Raw genomic sequence first — 20575 nt, 5'->3', positions numbered from 1 at the left:
ATGTTTAACTTTTATATATATATATATATATATATATATATATATATATATATATATATATATATATATATATAGTTTAAGATATGCACAATGGAAACTAGTGTTATGAGTTATGACTTGTTAAGGGGGTAAATTGGGAAAGAAGTTGTTTAGAAGGTGATATATTAGAAGACATGGAAGATGGTGTTTGCCATCCTTAATTATTAAGTTTGACATGTTTCTTTGTTGCTGTTTTTGTAGGTTTGTCATCCAAAGCATAAACTATTTGACCATTTACTAAAGTTGAAGCTGGGTTACAAGAGCATTCAATCAATAATTTGATCCACTACTCATCAAATGAAGAGATATAAAAGAAGGGCTAAATTCATAAGAAATAGCATCGTACTTTGAGTGAGTCAAGAAACCATGTCCATGACTATGTGTTTTCTGATTCAAGCACACAATATGCTATTGGAAAAATAGAATTGTTACCATCAATACAAGTTGCAGCAGCTAGTACACCATTAAACTTTCCTTTTAAATGACAAGCATCAAGACCAATATACGGACGACAACCAACAACAAACCCTCTAGAACAAGCTGCTAAACAAATAAAAAACCTTTTGAAAAGCTTCTTTCCGCCAACTTTGTCAAAGTCAATTTCAACAACGCTTCCTTCGTTCCTTTTTAATAGTTCTTCTCTAAAGTCGTCCATCTTCATGAAAGAGTCTTCCCACTTACCATACATGTCAGTATAAGCTTGCTCTTTCCCTCTAAAAACTTTTAGGTACGGCACATCAACATTGTAAGTTTTCATAATCCAATTTCTAAGCTCATATGGAGAGACATCCCCATCAGATTTCAACTTGTCAGTTACTACATTAGCAATCCAACCTTGAGTGGCACGCTTATTGCCACCCTTGTTGCTTCGAGTGCAAGTATGTACTTGTACCATTTTTTTAACCTAAAAAAAGAATTAAATAAACATAAATATATTTTTAATATAAAGCATGTTAAATATAACTTAACGTATACACTTACTTCAAAGGTAACTTCATCTTGTGTAATAGAAGCATGAATTCTCCACTCACATTCTAGGTTTTCGCACCTTGCTGTGAATCGTGTCGGATCACTTTTCAGAATGTAGTAGTTAAACTCATTTGTGACTGCAAAGTGGTTCAGAGCTCTCCTAAAATCAACCACGTTTTCAAATTTTGAGCCAACTTCCATTCTCATACTATTCTTACTAAATGAGTTAACATCATCATCATCATTCGTTAGACCATCTTCATTATCAGAATTGAGATGACTATGATAGCTTCTTCACTAGGACAAAGGTCTGCATCACACTCATCGTGTGGTTCATCTCTGTTGGCCGAAAGTAACCCCCATATTTCAATTTCAACTTGAACTTGGATGTTGGTATATGCCTGAAATTGAAACTAATTAGAGAAACAATCATACAATTTTGTAAAGGTTTAATAAATTAAAATTAAGATATTCAAATAAACATACTCGATTATTGGAGATGTAGCCCTGCTTTCCCATATTGGTTTTGATGTGTCATCAAGTGTAACGTCCCAAAAGTACCGGTTAAAAATTTCATTTTTTTAGTTTAGGTTAATACATAGAAACATCATTACAAAACATTCACGTTTGAAAACCGGTAATATCATAGTAATAATTCAGAGTACATCCCAGAAATCCATAGTGCGGAAAACAAGAATGTGTGTGTGTTATGTCGCTAACGTGCCGGCTCCTTTCCCCTAGCTGAAGAGGTACCTGAAACAACAACTGAAAAACGTAAGCACAAAGCTTAGTGAGTTCCCCCATTGTACCACATAACATACATACTGCCAGGCTATTCTGGGGTGCCTGACTACCCGGTACAACCATTCTGGGGCGCCGACTACCCGTGCGGCCATTATGGGGTGCCGTCTACCCGTGTCAAGCTATTCTGGGGTGCTAACTACCTGTCGGTCCTGACAACCGATCCTCGGGGACTATTTCACCCCCTACTACTACTTACACATATATCATAACATAACAAATTATCAGACATATCTGGGGTGTCTGAACTACCCTTCGGTCCTAACAACCGAACTCTACTTCTATCACATATAACACATCATGCTAGCATATAACATATAGTATAGTAGCAAACCTAGATGATATCACAAAGACATTCATCTAACGTACAACTCCTATTGGTGGGCCGGCATTGTGGCCGTAGACCCACCGCTACTGGAAGGTAACTCACCTCAAAGTAGCTGCTGATCTGATCGGGAACTGACTGTCTACTGCTGTTGCTGCTGCTCCGGACGTCCTCCGGCTATAATTCCCACAAAACGATCAGTCAAACACTGCTAGATATACTTAGGGTAAAATGACCCTTTTACCCTTGACCAAGTCGAAAACCAAGTCAAAGTCAACTTCCAGTTGACTGGACTCGCCGAGTCCTTCCCTTACTAATCCGGTCCTACTCGCCAAGTCCCTCGCCCCACTTACTGAGTCACCCTTGACTCACCACTCGAGACTATGGGTCCGACTCGAGTCTCGACTCGCCGAGTCCGCGAGCAACTCGTCGAGTTCCTCGAGCGGATCCCCTACTCGCTTCCAATCCACACCAGAACACCCCATACGAGGGTTTGGGGTTTTGGGACTACGTTACACGGTTAATTCCGCGTGCAGGTATGAAGGGTTGAACCTTCAATGCTAAAACCCCTCTTGCTCTGTGAAAGTTCATATGACTCGCCGAGTTTGAAGAACAACTCGGCGAGCTCCAGGCAATCTTCATAGGACTCGCCAAATTGTTCATCCAACTCGCCGAGTCTAGGACCATCTTCATAGAACTCGCTGAGTTCCCCTTTGGGACTCGCCGAGTCCCTCGACCCATTTCCCGAGTAGGCCAGATCTGAGACATGCAACGCTTCAAAACCACAGATCTATGGTCCTAGGACATGTTTACCACGTAAAGTTGCAAACTTTACGTGCATGCATGGCCCTATGAGCTCAAACATGCAATTCCAAGCTCTTTAAGAGGTCCTACACTCAATAGGGACCTCAATCACCTCAACCACAGAGACTTTATGCTACTAGGATGTCCAAAAGGTCCAAATCCGAAGTCCTTGCAGAACATTAACCATAAACACATAGAGATTTAGGTTCTTAGGGCTTAAAACCACTTTTTAGGGACAAAAGGGGATTTAATGAACTAAAGATCAAGGTAGGAACTTTTCTACCTGAATAGAAGCCCTTCACAGAGTAGATTCCGGATCTTCTTCCCTTCTTGCACTCTTCAACCTTCTCCTTCTTCTCCCAAGCTCCAAACCACCTCCACAAAGCTAAAAATCACCCACAAGGACACAAAGGGGGCTAGGGTTTCGTTCTACAGACCTCTGGGTGAGCTAGGGGAAATGGAGGTTGGGTTAGATCATTTAAATAGGGTGCAAACACCTGGGTTAGGGTTTTAGTCCAGACAGGGTCTACTCGCCGAGTCCCACGAGCCTACTCGCCGAGTAGACAGAGTAGATCCCGCGTCTAGTCCCGCTTCTACTCGGCGAGTTAGTCCTTCAACTCGCCGAGTCCAAGGTTAAAATGCAATATATAAGGAGAGTTAATAACCAAGGATACATACCAGGAACCATGTGCTACAAATCTCCCCCACTTATTTTAGACTTCGTCCTCGAAGTCTGTTGCTTGCTCCAAAAATACCTCGGGGCGATGCTCCATCATCTCTTCCACCGGCTCCCAAGTCCACTCTGATCCCTTCCGGTGCTGCCATTGCACCTTCACGAGTTCCACTCACTTGTTCCTCAAATCCTTCGACTTCCGTTCAATGATTGCTACTGGTCTCTCAACATAATTCAGGCTGCCATCGACCTAAATGTCCTCTAACGGAACCACCGCGGAGTCGTCTACCAGGCACTTCCGCAGCTGAGAAACATGGAAAGTGTTGTGTATCTGATTGAGTTCGGCTGGCAAATCCAGCCTATACGCCACCTTGCCCACCCGGGCTACAACCCTTAACAGCCCAATATACCTCGGGCCCAACTTGCCCCGCTTCCTGAATTGAATGACGCCCTTCTAAGGCGACACCTTCAGGAGAACCATATCCCCAACCTGGAACTCCAGGTCGAATCGGCGCTTGTCGACGTTACTTTTCTGCCGACTCTACGCGGTCTGAAGCCTGCTCCGAACCTACTGAATCCTCTCGGTAGTCTTGAGTACCACTTCGGTGCTCCCCATGACCCTCTGACCAACCTCTCCCCAGCATATCGGGGTCCTGCACCCTCCGTCCGTACAACATCTCGAATGGAGGGCGGTCGATACTCGCGTGGTAGCTGTTGTTGTACGAGAACTCAGCCAAGGGAAGATAAGTATCCCAGCTACCACCGAAGTCTAGCACGCACGCCCGCAACATATCCTCCAGAGTCTGGATGGTCCGCTCGCTCTGACCATCTGTCTGCGGGTGACAGGCGGTGCTAAAATGCAAACGAGTGCCCAACTCGTCATGAAACCTCTTCCAAAACCTGGAAGTAAAATGCACATCCCTGTCCGAGATAACCGATACCGGCACCCCGTGCCTCGCCACAATCGCCCTAATATAGATGTCGGCCAATTTCTCGGCCGATATGCTCTCCTGAATCGGAATAAAATGAGCACTCTTGGTCAATCGATCCACGATGACCCAAATCGAATCTACTCCACGCACGGTCCTGGGAAGCTTCGTGATAAAATCCATCGTGATATCTTCCCATTTCCACAACGGGATGTCCAACGGCTGCATCTTGTCATGCGGTCTCTGATGTTCGGCCTTGACCTTCCTGCAGGTAAAGCACCGCCCGACCAAGCCACATCCCGCTTCATACAGGGCCACCAATAATCTAGACGAACATCCCTATACATCTTCATCACCCCTAGATGAATAGAGAATCGGGATTTATGTGCCTCCTCCATCAAGATCTGGCGCACGCCTCCGTGATACGGCACCCACACCCTACGGTGTAATGTCAATAGTCCTCGGCTATCATAATTGAAGGAGGAAACCTGACCCACCACACGCTCACTCTTCCGATGCTCCTCCTTGATAGCCTCCTGTTGAGCCTCCCGAATTTGCTCCAACAGGGGAGTCACTACGATCATTCTCATACAAATATCCCTGATCGGCACCGCTTAGCGGCTAAGCGCATCGGCCACCATGTTGGCCTTCCCCGGGTGGTAGAGGATCTCGCAATCATAATCCTTCACCACGTCCAACCACCGACACTGCTTCATGTTCAGATTTGGCTGATCCATGAGGTACCTCAAACTCTTGTGGTCCGTGTAGATGGTACATCGAACCTCGTAGAGGTAATGCCGCCAAATCTTGAGGGCAAAAACCACTGCCCCCAACTCCAAATCATGCGTCGGGTAGTTCGCATCGTGAGGCTTGAGCTGCCTCGAAGCGTAGGCAATGACATGCCTCCTCTGCATCAGTACCGCGCCCAACCCTAAAATGGACGCGTCACAGTAAACCACAAAATCCTCTACGCCCTCTGGCAGGGCTAAGATTGGTGCCTCGCACAATCTCTGTCTCAGTGTCTCAAACGCAGCCTGCTGCTCGGGTCCCCACCGAAAGACTACGACTTTCTTCGTCAGCCGCGTCAGGGGTACGACTATCTTGGAGAAATCTTGAATGAATCTCCGATAGTAGCCTGGTAACCCTAGGAAGCTCCGAATCTAGGATAGAGACTTAGGAACCTCCCATCTCATCACGGCCTCGACCTTGGCCGGGTCGACTAGAATCCCGTTCTGGTTGACAAGGTGTCCTAGAAATTGCACCTCGCGAAACCAAAACTCGCACTTGGAGAACTTGGCATATAAGCTATCCCTCCTCAGGGTCTCCAAAACCTCTCTCAGATGCTCCTCGTGCTCCTCACGTGTCTTGGAATAAACCAAGATGTCGTCAATGAAAACTATCACAGACCGATCCAGCATCGGTCTGCATACGCGGTTCATGAGGTCCATGAACGCGGCAGGAGCATTGATGAGCCCAAACGGCATCACCACGAACTTATAATGGCCATAGCGCGTCCGAAACGCGGTCTTCTGCGCATCCTCCTCTCTGACCCTCATCTGATGATAACCCGAACGCAAATCGATCTTGCAAAACCAAGACGCTCCCTGAAGATGGTCAAAGATATCATCAATCCTCGAGAGTGGGTAACGGTTCTTCACCGTTACCTTGTTTAGCTCCCAGTAATCTATACACATCCGATGCGACCCGTCCTTCTTTCTCACGAACACGATCGGGGCTCCCCAGGGCGAACTGCTCGGTCGAATGAATCTCTTGTCTAACAACACCTGAACTGGGATGCCTTTCACATGGAACGATCCTAATGCATACATATACACACAGAGCACATATCAATATCATAACATCATAAAAATAAAATAGAGGGAAAGAATCATACCCGTAACCACATCGGGTGCGGCGCGTGCCTCCTCGGTAGTCAGCTGAAATGCCCGACTCCTCACCATTGGAGCCTCTGCCTTGCCCTGCCGGCCATCATTAATCCGCAGGGTCGCTGGTGCTGGCGCCTTCACTGACGCTGTAGCTGTCAATTGGGGACAATTGGCCTTCTTGTGGCCTCTTTGGTTGCAGTGGAAACACAACAACTCCGATGTATGTAACACAGGTGCAGGGGCGGTATAATCCCTGCTAAAATGCCCCGTCTTGCCGCACTTATAGCAGCCTGACGATCCTAGTCTACATGCCTCCTCATGAGGCCTGCCGCATTTCCAGCAGCGGCCCATTCCTGACTGGCCTTTCGGCCTACCATCTGATCCCTTGGGCTTCTACCCCGAAGCCCCTCCCGTCTGTCCCTCCTCTGACTTCCGTTTCCAGATATGCTCCAAATCTATCTCCCTCTCCTTCGCCCTGGCAATCATAAAGTCCAAGGTGGGGCAAGCTGAAAAACTAACGTGCTCCCGAATGTCAGCTCGGAGCATGTCATGATAGCGGGTCCTCCTCATGTCCTCATCATCCGCGTACTGGGGCACCAACAGTGCCCTCTCCCAGAACTTGGCGGTGATCTCCGCCATAGTCTCTGTCGTCTGTCTCATATCCAAAAACTCCCTGGCCAGCTGCTGAAGCTCGACAGTCGGCGCAAACTCCGCCCTGAATTTGGTCACAAAGTCCGACCAGGTCATAGCCTCGACCGCTGAGGCTCCCAACGAGTCACCCACTGACTCCCACCAATCTCGTGCTCGGTCTCGTAAACACCCTGCTGCATACCTCACCTTCGACCCCTCGGGGCAGAAGCTAGTCAACTGTGCAGACTCGATGTCTGCAATCCATCGCCTGGCAGCAATGGGGTATTTCACCCCGTGGAAATCCGGCGCACCACTGCCCCTGAAGTCCTTGAAGGACAGCGTGCGAGATCCCGACTGGCCAGATGCCATGTCGCTCCTGAACTCCCTGAGGCGATCCTCCATCAGCTCAACTATCCCTTCCTTGATTGACCCGAAGATGATGGGGGTCGACTCAAGGTACCCCTAGTGATCTATGACGCGATGAACTCGCGTATTCCCTCATCTACCAGCTCGGAACCTGATCCCGAACCTGACCCCTCTCCTGAACCGCCATCTATCGGCCTCGATCGAAGTACCACCATTCTGCAATACATAAATAACAATTATTAGTGATACTGCTACTTCTTGAGGGATCACAACTACTTCAAGTTCCCCGGTCTTATCTCAGCCCTCCTTAGTTCGGGTACGGATCCTCTGCTTTCAATAGTACGGGCCCATACTACCTTCCACATCTATCCGTACCTTCTTCAAGGACTGCCTTGACTCCACCAGACCCCTTTCACTATTGATGTTCACTACTATACTCATCCTAGGCTTGCCCTAGGGAAATCTTTGACTCTACTCTACCCAGTCCTCAGCTGCTACAGGCCTCCTTGTAATGCCAATTAGCCATTACCTGAATACCATCACATGTGATGAGGCTCAGATAATCCTTTGAGTAACAGACTCGTCCATACCACGGTTGGACTCAAACAAGAGTTGCGCAATACGATCAAATCCAGCACTCTAAGATTATTCAACCCTGATCACATGTGACGTGACGTATTCACCTAATGGCTAACTCCCATTATTCAGAGTCCCACAAAGCACGAAGCAAGCAGCATTCAGACAAGGGTAACAATCTCAATCAACTCTATCTGCTTACAGGAACTGTACTAGCATTCAATGCTAAGTTCATACTATCAGGCATAACCTAATCAGGCTATCCTACTTGCTGTCTACTCAATACTAGCATGCAATTCTCATACAACTGAAACATATAAAGCAGGCACATAAGGCATCACTCCTAGATCCTTAGTCCTATTTTAGCATGCTGTTCTACAAAAGCTGATAAACATAACATAAACTTGTATGGGTACTTTGGGGAATACTTACTTGAGCTCGGCCGGTCGCGCACATCACACACTTCGTTCTTTCTCAAAACTCTTTTCTCAATTTTTTAGAAAACATTTTCTTTTTGGAAAATCTTTTAATCCCTCGATTTGAGTTCAGACACCCCCGGAGGTGTGTCCGAATCCCTCAAACCAAGGCTCTGATACCAACTTGTAACGTCCCAAAAGTACCGGTTAAAAATTTCATTTTTTAGTTTAGGTTAATACATAGAAACATCATTACAAAACATTCATGTCTGAAAACCGGTAATATCATAGTAATAATTCAGAGTACATCCCAGAAATCCATAGTGCGGAAAACAAGAGTGTGTGTGTGTGTGTTATGCCGCTACCGTGTCGGCTCCTTTCCCTTAGCTGAAGAGGTACCTGAAACAACAACTGAAAAACATAAGCACAAAGCTTAGTGAGTTCCCCCATTGTACCACATACCATACAAACACATAACATACATACTGTCAGGCTATTCTGGGGTGCCTGACTACCCGGTACGACCATTCTGGGGTGTCGACTACCCGTGTGGCTATTATGGGGTGTCGTCTACCCGTGTCAATGTAACGACCCAAATTTTCACGACCAAAAATTTTGTTTAAAAACATTACTTTAGAAAATATTAATAGCTAAAAACATCGTTTGATCAACCATAACATAAAGTGGACCATGTCTGAAAACCAAAACATACAACCAATCAAAATATCAGAGTACAAATCCCAGTGAAGCTCGTAAATGCGGAAACCAGAGAGAGTGTGTGTGTGTGTGTGTGACATGCTGCTACCGCGCCAGCTCCTTTCCCCTAGCTGAGGAGGTACCTGAAACCAAAACTGAAAACTGTAAGCACAAAGCTTAGTGAGTTCCCCCATCGTACCACATAACATACTTACTGCCAGGCTATTCTGGGGTGCCTGACTACCCGGTACGGCCGTTCTGGGGTGTCGCCCTACCCGTGTCAAGCCATTCTGGGGTGCTGACTACCCATGTCAAGCCATTTTGGGGTGTTGACTACCCATGTCAAGCCATTCTGGGGTGCTGACTACCCATCGGTCCTAACAACCGATCTTCAGGGACTAGTCCCCTCTTACTACCTTTATCTCATATAACATAACAAGCCAGCATGCAATCATATCATCACGTACTGTCAGACATATCTGGGGTGTCCGACCTACCCTTCGGTCCTAACAACCGAACTCTACAACTATCACATATACATATCATGCCAGCATACAACATATCAGGTAGTAGCAAACCTAGATGATATCACAAAGACAATCATCTAACATACAACTCCTACTGGTGGGCCGACATTATGGCTGAAGACCCACCGCTACTGGAAGGTAACTCACCTCGAAGTAGCTGCTGATCTGATCGGGAACTAACTGCCTACTGCTGCTGCTGCTGCTCTGGAAATCCTCCGGCTGCAATTCCCACAACATACTCAATCAGACACTACTCACTGACCTTTGGGTAAAATGACCATTTTACCCCTGACCCTGCCCTAAGTCAAAGTCAGAGTCAACTCTCAGTTGACCCGACTCGCCGAGTTGGATTTCCAACTCACCAAGTCACCACCCAAACGATTGACCTGGATCCCGTTCCTACTCGTCGAGTTCTCCTTCTAAACTGATATTCAAGTCCTTCATCCTACTCGCCGAGTTGTATGAACAACTCGTCGAGTTCATCTTCATCCGATGAACACTTATGCTAAGACTCGCCGAGTTGTATGAACAACTCGCCGAGTCTGTTCTTGATCTAAGGAGATTGCCTTGAACTCGCCGAGTCTGGGCATTGACTCGCCAAGTACCTCCATAGATGAGTTCAGCTTCCGACTCACTGAGTCACACCCCGTGACTCACTGCTCACTCGACACTACGAAAAGGGGACAAACTCGGAGACTCGCGAATAGACTCGCCGAGCCATATGAACGACTCGCCGAGTCGTTGCCATGCACCCATTAAATACACAGATTTGCTCGATTCCAGTCCATGCCATTCACAGATCTGGACTTCTAGGACACGAATCGCACGTAAAGTTTCCAACTTTACGTGTGGATATTCACCAATATGGATTTTAGGGCTTAAAATGCCTCAAAAGGGTAAATCTAGGGTGAACAAGCAACATGGGGCCATAAAGCTAACAGATCTGAGCTCCTGGAGCTCAATCTTGCCTAGATCCAGAGGCCAAACATCTTATTACGACATATAATGCACATACAAGCTTGGGGATTTGTCCAAGAAAGACCTAAATGAAGTACTAAGCATAGAATCATGGGGAAAACGGGTTATACCTCAAAGGAACTGCTGGAAGAACACAATAATGCTTGGATGGCTTCCCTTCTTCTGGATCTACTTCCTTCCTCCTTCAAAACCTTCAAAAGCACACAACAAAGCTTCAATTCTTCAAAGAACAAGCATAAACGAGGGGTGGGAGCTCTGGGGAGAGAATGGGGGCTGGCCTGGGGCGGAGGTGTTGCTTAAATAGGGTGCAAACCCCTGAAACTTAGGGTTTCATCCAACAACTGTGACTCGCCGAGTCCAGGATATGGACTCGCCGAGTCGACAACTTAAACGTGTCCCGGGTCCCGCATCTACTCGGCGAGTCGGACCTGTGACTCGCCGAGTCCAAGGCTAAAAGAAGATAAATACTCAAATAAGATTTACGTACCAGGAATCAGGTGCTACAGTCAAGCTATTCTGGGGTGCTGACTACCCGTCGGTCCTGACAACCGATCCTCGGGGACTATTTCACCCCCTACTGCTACTTACACATATATCATAACATAACAAATTATCAGACATATCTAGGGTGTCTGAACTACCCTTCGGTCCTAACAACCGAACTCTACTTCTATCACATATAACACATCATGCTAGCATATAACATATAGTGTAGTAGCATACCTAGATGATATCACAAAGACATTCATCTTAGGTACAACTCCTATTGGTGGGCCGACATTATGGCCGTAGACCCACCGCTACTGGAAGGTAACTCACCTCAAAGTAGCTGCTGATCTGATCGGGAACTGACTGTCTACTGCTGCTGCTGCTGCTCCGGACGTCCTCCGGCTATAATTCCCACAAAACGATCAGTCAAACACTGCTAGATGTACTTAGGGTAAAATGACCCTTTTACCCTTGACCAAGTCGAAATCCAAGTCAAAGTCAACTTCCAGTTGACTGGAATCGCCGAGTCCGCGAGCAACTCGCCGAGTCCTTCCCTTACTAATCCGGTCCTACTTGCCAAGTCCCACGCCCCATTCACTGAGTCACCCTTGACTCACCACTCGGGACTATGGGGCCGACTCGAGTCTCGACTCGCCGAGTCCGCGAGCAACTCGTCGAGTTCCTCTAGCGGATCCCCTACTCGCTTCCAATCCACACCAGAACACCCCATACGAGGGTTTGGCGTTTGGGGACTACGTTACACGGTTAATTCCGCGTGCAGGTACGAAGGGTTGAACCTTCAACGCTAAAACCCCTCTTTCTCTGTGAAAGTTCATATGACTCGCCGAGTTTGAAGAACAACTCGGCGAGCTCCAGGCAATCTTCATAGGACTCGCCGAGTTGTTCATCCAACTCGCCGAGTCTAGGACCGTCTTCATAGAACTCGCCGAGTTCCCCTTTGGGACTCGCCGAGTCCCTCGACCCATTTCCCGAGTAGGCCAGATCTGAGACATGCAACGCTTCAAACCCACAAATCTATGGTCGTAGGGCATGTTTACCATGTAAAGTTGCAAACTTTACGTGCATGCATGGCCCTATGAGCTCAAACATGCAATTCTAAGCTCTTTAAGAGGTCCTACACTCAATAGGGACCTCAATCACCTCAACCACATAGACTTTATGCTACTAGGATGTCCAAAAGGTCTAAATCCGAAGTCCTTGCAGAACATTAACCATAAACACATAGAGATTTAGGTTCTTAGGGCTTAAAACCACTTTTTAGGGACAAAAGGGGATTTAATGAACTAAAGATCAAGGTAGGAACTTTTCTACCTGAATAGAAGCCCTTCACAGAGTAGATTCCGGATCTTCTTCCCTTCTTGCACTCTTCAACCTTCTCCTTCTTCTCCCAAGCTCCAAACCACCTTCACAAAGCTAAAAATCACCCACAAGGACACAAAGGGGGCTAGGGTTTCGTTCTACATACCTCTAGGTGAGCTAGGGGAAATGGAGGCTGGGTTAGATCGTTTAAATAGGGTGCAAACACCCGGGTTAGGGTTTTAGTCCAGACAGGGTCTACTCGCCGAGTCCCACGAGCCTACTCGCCGAGTCCCACGAGCCTACTCGCCGAGTAGACAGAGTAGATCTCGCGTCTAGTCCCGCTTCTACTCGGCGAGTTAGTCCTTCAACTCGCCGAGTCCAAGGTTAAAATGCAATATATAAGGATAGTTAATAACCAAGGATACATACCAGGAACCAGGTGCTACATCAAGGGTAATATCTTCTGTTTGAGAATGCTCTTCTGAAATTGGTTTGTATCACGTCTAAAACATAATTCTAAATCGGTGATAAGAAATACAGATATAAAGGTATAACAAAAATACCAAATGTATGCTTAAATAAACGTAAAGAAATAATGGATTGCATTGAAGTGGGGCGCTCACTAACATGACTTCAATCATTCCAGATAGTTAGTAATTAAGATTTTAAATACAGTAGCTTGAAATATTAAACTCACAAAAAATTGACACAATGGAAAGAATTTAATATAATCAAGTATAAGTTTGAAAACATTATTCGCATTAATTAATGTTTTTTAAACCGTAAAAAAATACTTGCATTAAAATCTCTGTCAATTGTAATTCAAGATTGTAAATACAGTAGTTTGAAACATCAATATAACACAGGGTTCCAAAACAGTCACGTGAACAAATTAAGCAACATCAAAAACGAAATTAAAGAAAGGAAAAATAGGAATAAGTCCAACTTTGGTTTATCACGCATATAATCATGAATTGAATGTTTAACTTACAAAGAAAGATAAAAATTAACCTGATCCGATTGCAGCAGTGAAGAGGAGAACCGATAACAACTAAGTTCGAGTGTGATTGCTCAACGTGTGATTGCTGATCGAGGATTGTGTGTGATCGTTGATCAATGAAGACGCAAGGGAAGGGAAGACGCAAAGGGATTATAATTCATAAGGCATCTGCGATTTTTATTTGTTCACGTGAGATGATTTTGGAATTTAGATGCCAAGGGCAAAATTGTCTATTTCAAATGTTTTTAGCTTTAAAATGGTAAAAAAAATATTATAAATCAATAAAAATAATCAAAAAATAGATTTGAGTATTTATGATATTAAAAAACATTAAGAATGGCAAATACGATATTTAGAATTTAGGCCGGGCAAATACAATATTTAGCTATTTAGCAAGGGCGTATACGAAATTCTCCCTTTTCTAATCATCTGTCTTCCTTTTAGCACAAGGTCATTTTGGGAAAAAAAAAACATGTTTTCTCTTCCTTCCTCCTATTTCTGTAACCACTGAAACCACACCTTAAAAACATATGTGATGAAACCCATCAAATTGGCAAACATGATCTTGAACCATCATCTTACCAACTAATCACTAATCATAACCCACTTTTTTTTAAAAAAAAAAAAAGATCCAAATAAACAAATCCCATAACAAATCAGCAAGATGGGCAACAAATTTCAGCAATCAATAAAATCAGCAAGATCATCAACTTATATTTCAGAAATCAAGCCATATCAGCATTTAAGATTTATCAGTTTTCACATATATTTTGATTTCACATTCATTTTAGAAATCAATCAAATCAGCAAGATCATCAACTTATATTTCAGAAATCAAGCCCATATCAGCATTTAAGATTTATCAGTTTTCAGATTTATCAAACATCATATACTATAACATCAATTTTCAGAAAGAGGGAATGTGGGAGGCAAAGCTGCCGGAGGCGCAGCAGTCACCAGAGGTAGAGAAGACGCCGACAATCAACAACACATTCCAGAAAAAACAGCAAAAACCAAGTTTATATCTATTGCTATGTGATTTTCAGGGCCAAAAAATGACAAAAACGTTACCTACAACCAGAGGTTGGCATCGTTTTAAATAGGTGGAGGTCTATGTCGCTGCAACAGATGGCGGAGGCGGGGCGACGAAATTGGCGGCGATGGTGTTGTAGATCGGAGGAAGCAGACGATGATTATTGGAGGTCGGTGAGGGATAAGAATTGGGGTGAGAAGGAGGAGAAGGGGCGAGAAAGAGAACGTGTTTTTGTGTCAAGGGCATAGCACGTCTTTTATTTTTTCGGATGAAATTTGAAATCTGATTTTGTAAGTGCTAAAATTCAGATTCAGACCAAAACTTAAGAGATAAACAAACGGTCTGAATCTTAAAGATTCAGACCCACCCCTTATTAAGAGGTATTAAGATGCAAACAAACAGGCCCTAACTTAGCTGGACTTTTTAGAAAAAATGTTAAGTTTGTTGGGTTTTTTTGAACAGACAAACCATGATTGGGGTTTTTTAAACGGTTTGGAAACTTCGTTAGGCTCGTAAGTCATTTTCCCAATATTATATTTCTATCCTAATTCCTAAGTACTCCATATGAAAATCCATTTTATATTGAAAAAAAAAAGTAAATTGTTATAATATTAAATGGAACGTACTACCCAAAAATAAAATAAGAAGAGGACTAGTCGCTGACTAAGTTGAGAGTTTGACTTGACCCATTTCCATTGGCATGCAAAACAGTAGTCACCTTTTGTTGTACACATTTGTCCATAAATGAAAAAGGACGAGGGCATTTACGTCAACTCCCCCTCCCCATATTGTTAGCTGTTACTCTGCAAATCCCCACATACATCCATACATACATGTTCGTGTATATTTCACTCTCTCTCCTCTTGTACATCAATTCTTCTTGGATATCGTCTCTCCTTCTTCATTCACTCATTTCTTCTTAGAACATACGCTTGATTTACTTCTGTTCCATTTTTGTTTCATCTTCGTTGATTGTTTCGTTTGACGTGTGCATATCAAAATCGTGTTTCAACTTGATTCTTGGATATCTTGAGAAATTGTTCGCATCAGGAGAAGAAGTTCTTGTTAGTTCCAACTCCTAAAACAGGAGAAACGAATATAGTAACGGTTTTCACGATCGAGATCGCCGGAGCTAGTAAGTTTATGCAATTTTCATACGCTAGTTACGGTTTCGTCAAAATGCAGAGGAATTTGTTTGGGCGTTGAAGATGAATGCGTGTTCTTGCGAAATCTGATGAACTCGAAAACGGTTGTAAGGTGAATAAATCAATTTGTTGCTGCTTTTAAACTCAACTGCTCTTGCCGAAACTCTAGGGTTCGTTTGAGTACATTGCTCTGGATTTTCTCTTTTCTACAAGATCTGCGGTTTAGAATCCAGATTCCAGTTGCGGAATTCTTGAAGTATCGTAAGGGTTTGTCTGTGGAATGTTCCTTGAGACATGCATTAGCGCTCTATAGTTGCTTATTTGAATTTTGATTTTCAGTTAGCCATTAAATCACACACAGAGAATCCAGTTCTTGCCAGTTGTTCCAATTTTCAATAATCTGAAGCATCAATGGGGATTCAATTTCGAAGTTTAACGATACTTGTTCTGCTTATTTGCTTCCTCTGTTGGCCAAGAGTTGGATCTCCATTATCTAATTCTGAAACAAAGCCTGCAAGGGCTCTTGATACGACTCTCCAGGAATACGCCTACCGTGCATTCTTCCATCCACGTACTGGTATTCCGTTTGATGGACTCGTTCCTCCCTATTTGACAGGGATTGAGATATCAGCAATGAGACTACGAAGTGGTAGCCTATTTCATAGAGGTGTTGAAACGTTTAAAGAGTTCAGAATCCCCATTGGCGTAAGAGAGCAACCATATGTGGAGAGACTTGTTCTGGTGTATCAAAACCTGGGGAATTGGTCCACTACATATTACCCTTTACCTGGTTACACTTATCTAGCTCCTATATTGGGTCTTCTTGCTTACAATGGTTCAGACTTATCAGCTACTAATCTACCTGAACTGGAATTTTGGGCTTCCGATGATGCCATCACAATAAAGTTTGGACAAATAAGGTCAAAACCTGAAGGTTCTGGTTCTCATCCCAAGTGTGTCTGGTTTGATCTACATGGTCAGGTCAATTTCACAGATTTAGTATCAGACAATCAATGTTTGACTTATGAACAGGGGCATTTCTCCATTGTAGTCGAATCCCCTCCCCCTTCTCCTCCTGCAACACCTGAAGTTTCTGCATCACCTGAAGAAACTGCATCTAGTAGTAAGTTAGACAACATGCCTAGAGTGTGTGCTATTGTTGGCATAGCAGGTGGTGGAATCATATTGGTGGTGTTGTTTGCATTGCTGATATTATGGGCATGGAGATACAAGAAAAGAAAGAGAATCCAAGAACTAGAAAGAGCTGCAAATTCTGGTGAAGCATTACGCATGACAAGAGTTGGGAGCATGAGAGTTCCATATGCCATGGCTACAAGAACAATGCCAGACCTTGAAATTGACTTTACTGCTTGACTTCTTCTTCTTCTTCATCAGGTCATGCTTCTTTACATATTCTGTAGGTGTACTCAAATCTTATATCTTTGTGCGTTTATATTCTAGTTCTAGGGTAATTGTGTAAATACACCATTCATACATTCATCATCCATTATGTGCATCTTGTAAGCTCGGGTCCATTCTTGTTGAATTTTGAACAAGGAATAAACTTGTTTCATGGGATTTATATCTTTTGTAGCAATTGAATATATAGTTTTGCTTTTCCTATGCTCATTTTACAGAATTGAAATTGCTTCAAAATAAATATAGCACTTAATTAAGGTGTTATGTAGTGTAATGTGTAGAAAACATGTTGTAATTTTTGTATTGTTACATTCACATTTTAAAATGTATGTTTTTTAGTGTAATGTGTAACATTAATGTTACAGTGGAGTTAGATTTGAAAGTATGTTATTGCCATCAAGGCACCTGACAAACCACACTACTCTTTGTCCTGCATTGTATTTCCATTTTTAGCTTGTACAGTAGCACCAAATGCAGCTGCCATTTTTGCACACACAATCAACCAATTACCTACCAAAAATAGAAACTTTTTTCTCCAAGAGTAATAATATACTACAACTTTGACCATATCATCACTATGGATTTGACTACTGACACTTAGTGGTTGTGCTTAAAAGTCCAGCAATCTCTTGGATGTAACAAATCCATCAATAAATTGTAAGAAACTATTTGAAAGAACCAAATTCAAAGTTCAAACACACATCACCATGAGCTTTTTGTATTTGTAACAAATTACCACATGAAATCTAATGGAAGTCGATATATAGTACTAAAAGTCAAACTTCTGATGAACGTTTTTTTTGTTCCTTAAAACTTCCTTCCTGCATCAATCAAAATCATATCAGCAACAAAAACCTACCACATTATAGCATTATACTTCCGTTCTTTTTCTTATTACAACATTATACCTTTAAAAATCTAGTCAATTATAGCAAAGAAAACTATTTTGTGTTTGTATGACATCGTTATATTTGGATAGGTTAATCGTTTATAAAATACAAACATGTATCAAGAAGAAAACCGCCACATTATGTAGCATTATAATTTTAAATTTTATGTTATCACGACATTATATTTTAAAGAATTGATCCAATTATATTTATGGCAATGAAATGAAAAGTGGTTTGTGTTTGTATGACATCGGTATAGTTTGTTAGGTTTATAAAATACAAAGATGAATGAAGTAAGTTGGTACTAACCATACTATTATTAGAGATAGAAATGATGAATGGAAGTGAACCCTAGATGTTGATATTAGTTATTAGTTACTTAGGTAGAGAAGCTCTGAAAATCGAAGTTGAAAGAGATTCGTTTAGGAATAGAACCTGAAAGTGGATAAAATCGAAATTAGAAGGAGAGTTTTTGGTGGACGATGTTGTTATCACGTCTTCACATGGCGACATCCCACAAATCATTACCGATGTAGAACAAATAAATAGTAAATAGTAAATAGTAAATAAATCAGATTCAGATACGAATGAAAAACACAGAAAATGATGAGCGGCTTTGTGAAGAAAATATTGGACGTTGCCGGCGATGCAATATGATCCCCAACGGCAGAATCGCCTCCATCCATTGCAATCGACCCATCTATCCCTCAACTCTCAAATCCCCAAACACACACAAATAAAGAACAAACATTTTTATAGCGTATCAACACAATGAAGTGAATGAACTATTACTGATTTGTTTTTCTAAGTAACCAAGATGTTAAAGATTATATTTTTATATTTCGTCTAAGCATGACATTTTATTAAGGTAGGGGTAAGCATTTCTGACTTTCCGATCGGACCCGACATCGACCCGGCTCAGTATTTGGTAAGCTTCAATAGGTGGTAAGCTCAATAGGTCTGGTCCTAAGTCCACCAATTTCCGAGTCAGGTCTGGTCAAAATGCTCACTTTTACGTTCAAGAATAGGAACCCGACTTGGACCTGATAAGTCTCAACAGGTTCGGTCAGAAGTCCAGATATCACCCTTATACTAAAGATCGATAGTGTGCTAGCATGTTTAAAAGAAAATAAAGAATTAAAAGAGCCAATTGCAATCCATCTAAACCTTTTCTACATCGTTTATCCTCTCTCTCTCTCTCTCTCTCTCTCTCTCTCTCTCTCTAAGCTACCAGTGACCCAATCTTGGCGCATCCTCATAACTAGGGGTGAACAAAAACCAAACCGATAAAAGAAAAATCGCAATAAACCGTCACCAACCGAAACCGACGCAAACACTAATGGTGCGGATTTTATTTTTTTGAAAGAACCGAATTTATTGTTGTGGTGCGGTTTTTATCTAGAAACCGAACCGCATCGCACGCTTATTAACAATAAAATAAATCGCAAATATATATATATATATATATATATATATATATATATATATATATATATATATATATATTATAATGATACATATTATTTTAAAAACTAATAAACTATAATTTATACATATATTATGTATTGAACTTGAAGGTAATTAATAAATAGGTATTAGGTTTAATATGTGAGTTTGTCACTTTGTGTTTGTGACTTAATGATTATGTGTAAAGTGTAAACACTATATGGGCTACAACTTGCAAACTTGTAACTTCTAAGCACAAATTGAATAACAATGAGCTAGTAATATGGGTAGCAAATGAAGTGATCAAGTAAACAACATAAAAAACTCAAAATTACAGCTTCTAAATGTGAGGAAACGAAATGACACCATGTCATACAATCATAAATCTTCACATGAACACCACAGTTAAAAAAATCATAACGGTGAACGTAAAAAATTGCACCATATGTTTGGCTCGGTTTAAAACCGACACCGAACCGGTACAAACCGAAACCGCACTCAAGAACACTAAAACCGAACCATTGAAAAACCGCACCTAACGGTTTCTAGAATTCAAAAACCGCACCTTGCGGTTTGCGGTTCGATTTGGCCTTAAAATTGCACCATGCTCACCCTGTAGTCTAACTATCTAAGTGTCAAAGTTATCAAAATTTTGTTTCATAATGTATTTATAAGCACTAAAAATAAGCTTCATGTGGTTTTTTTTAGGGTATTTAAAGTTTTCAAATTTCATTATTTTACTATTATATTTTAATTGAATTTATGTATACAAAACTCTACAACAAAACACACAACCAATAGCCAAAAACAAAGACTCTAACCTGGGTGACTTTAGGGGTTTTTGTAGCACCTGGTTCCTGGTACGTTAATCTTATTTGAGTGTTTTCCATTTTTTTTAGCCTTGGACTCGGCGAGTCATAGGTCCGACTCGCCGAGTAGAAACGGGACCCGGGACACGTTTAAGTAGGCGACTCGGCGAGTCCATATCCTGGACTCAGCGAGTCACCGCTGTTGGATGAAACCCTAAGTTTCAGGGGTTTGCACCCTATTTAAGCACTCATTTCCGCCCCAAGCCAGCCCCTATTCACCCTCAGAGCCCTAAACCTCATTCAAGCCTTGTTTCTTGTGGATTTGAAACCTTTGGTGTATTCTTTTGAAGCTTTGGAGTGAGTAGGAGAGGAGATCAAGAAGAAGAAGAGGAGGTCAAGCACCTTTGAG

General features: G+C 42.7%; 2 protein-coding genes across 2 annotated transcripts; one reads left to right on the top strand and one right to left on the bottom strand.

Annotated features, from left to right (window-relative positions):
* Nucleotides 1-415: 415 nt before the first annotated feature.
* On the bottom strand, nt 416-1527 carry LOC145050735 (uncharacterized). Its single transcript, XM_078998937.1, has 3 exons — nt 1495-1527; nt 1263-1409; nt 416-943 (listed from the first exon to the last, which is right to left on the bottom strand). The coding sequence occupies exons 1-3, from the start codon at nt 1525-1527 to the stop codon at nt 416-418; spliced, it is 708 nt and encodes a 235-aa protein (XP_078855063.1).
* Nucleotides 1528-15292: 13765 nt separating this feature from the next.
* Nucleotides 15293-17716, top strand: LOC145054879 (uncharacterized). Its single transcript, XM_079003138.1, has one exon. The coding sequence runs from the start codon at nt 16014-16016 to the stop codon at nt 16974-16976; it is 963 nt and encodes a 320-aa protein (XP_078859264.1). The 5' UTR covers nt 15293-16013; the 3' UTR covers nt 16977-17716.
* Nucleotides 17717-20575: the final 2859 nt, after the last annotated feature.

The sequence above is a fragment of the Lactuca serriola genome, chromosome 5 (assembly GCF_051521515.1).
Source record: "Lactuca serriola cultivar US96UC23 chromosome 5, Lser_US96UC23_V15, whole genome shotgun sequence".
NCBI classification, from domain to species: domain Eukaryota; kingdom Viridiplantae; phylum Streptophyta; class Magnoliopsida; order Asterales; family Asteraceae; genus Lactuca; species Lactuca serriola.
Note: the sequence above shows the minus strand (reverse complement) of the source record. Positions and strands in the feature narration are given on the sequence as shown.

Bases quoted from the DNA above. Each gene is read 5' to 3' on its own strand.
- LOC145050735 (XM_078998937.1), bottom strand. From the start codon at position 1,527: ATGGGAAAGCAGGGCTACATCTCCAATAATCGA. The intron at 1,410-1,494 runs GTATGTTTATTT...TTTCAATTTCAG, and splicing joins GCTACATCTCCAATAATCGA to GCATATACCAACATCCAAGT. The intron at 944-1,262 runs GTCTAACGAATG...TTCTTTTTTTAG, and splicing joins CAATTCTGATAATGAAGATG to GTTAAAAAAATGGTACAAGT.
- LOC145054879 (XM_079003138.1), top strand. From the start codon at position 16,014: ATGGGGATTCAATTTCGAAGTTTAACGATACTTGTTCTGCTTATTTGC.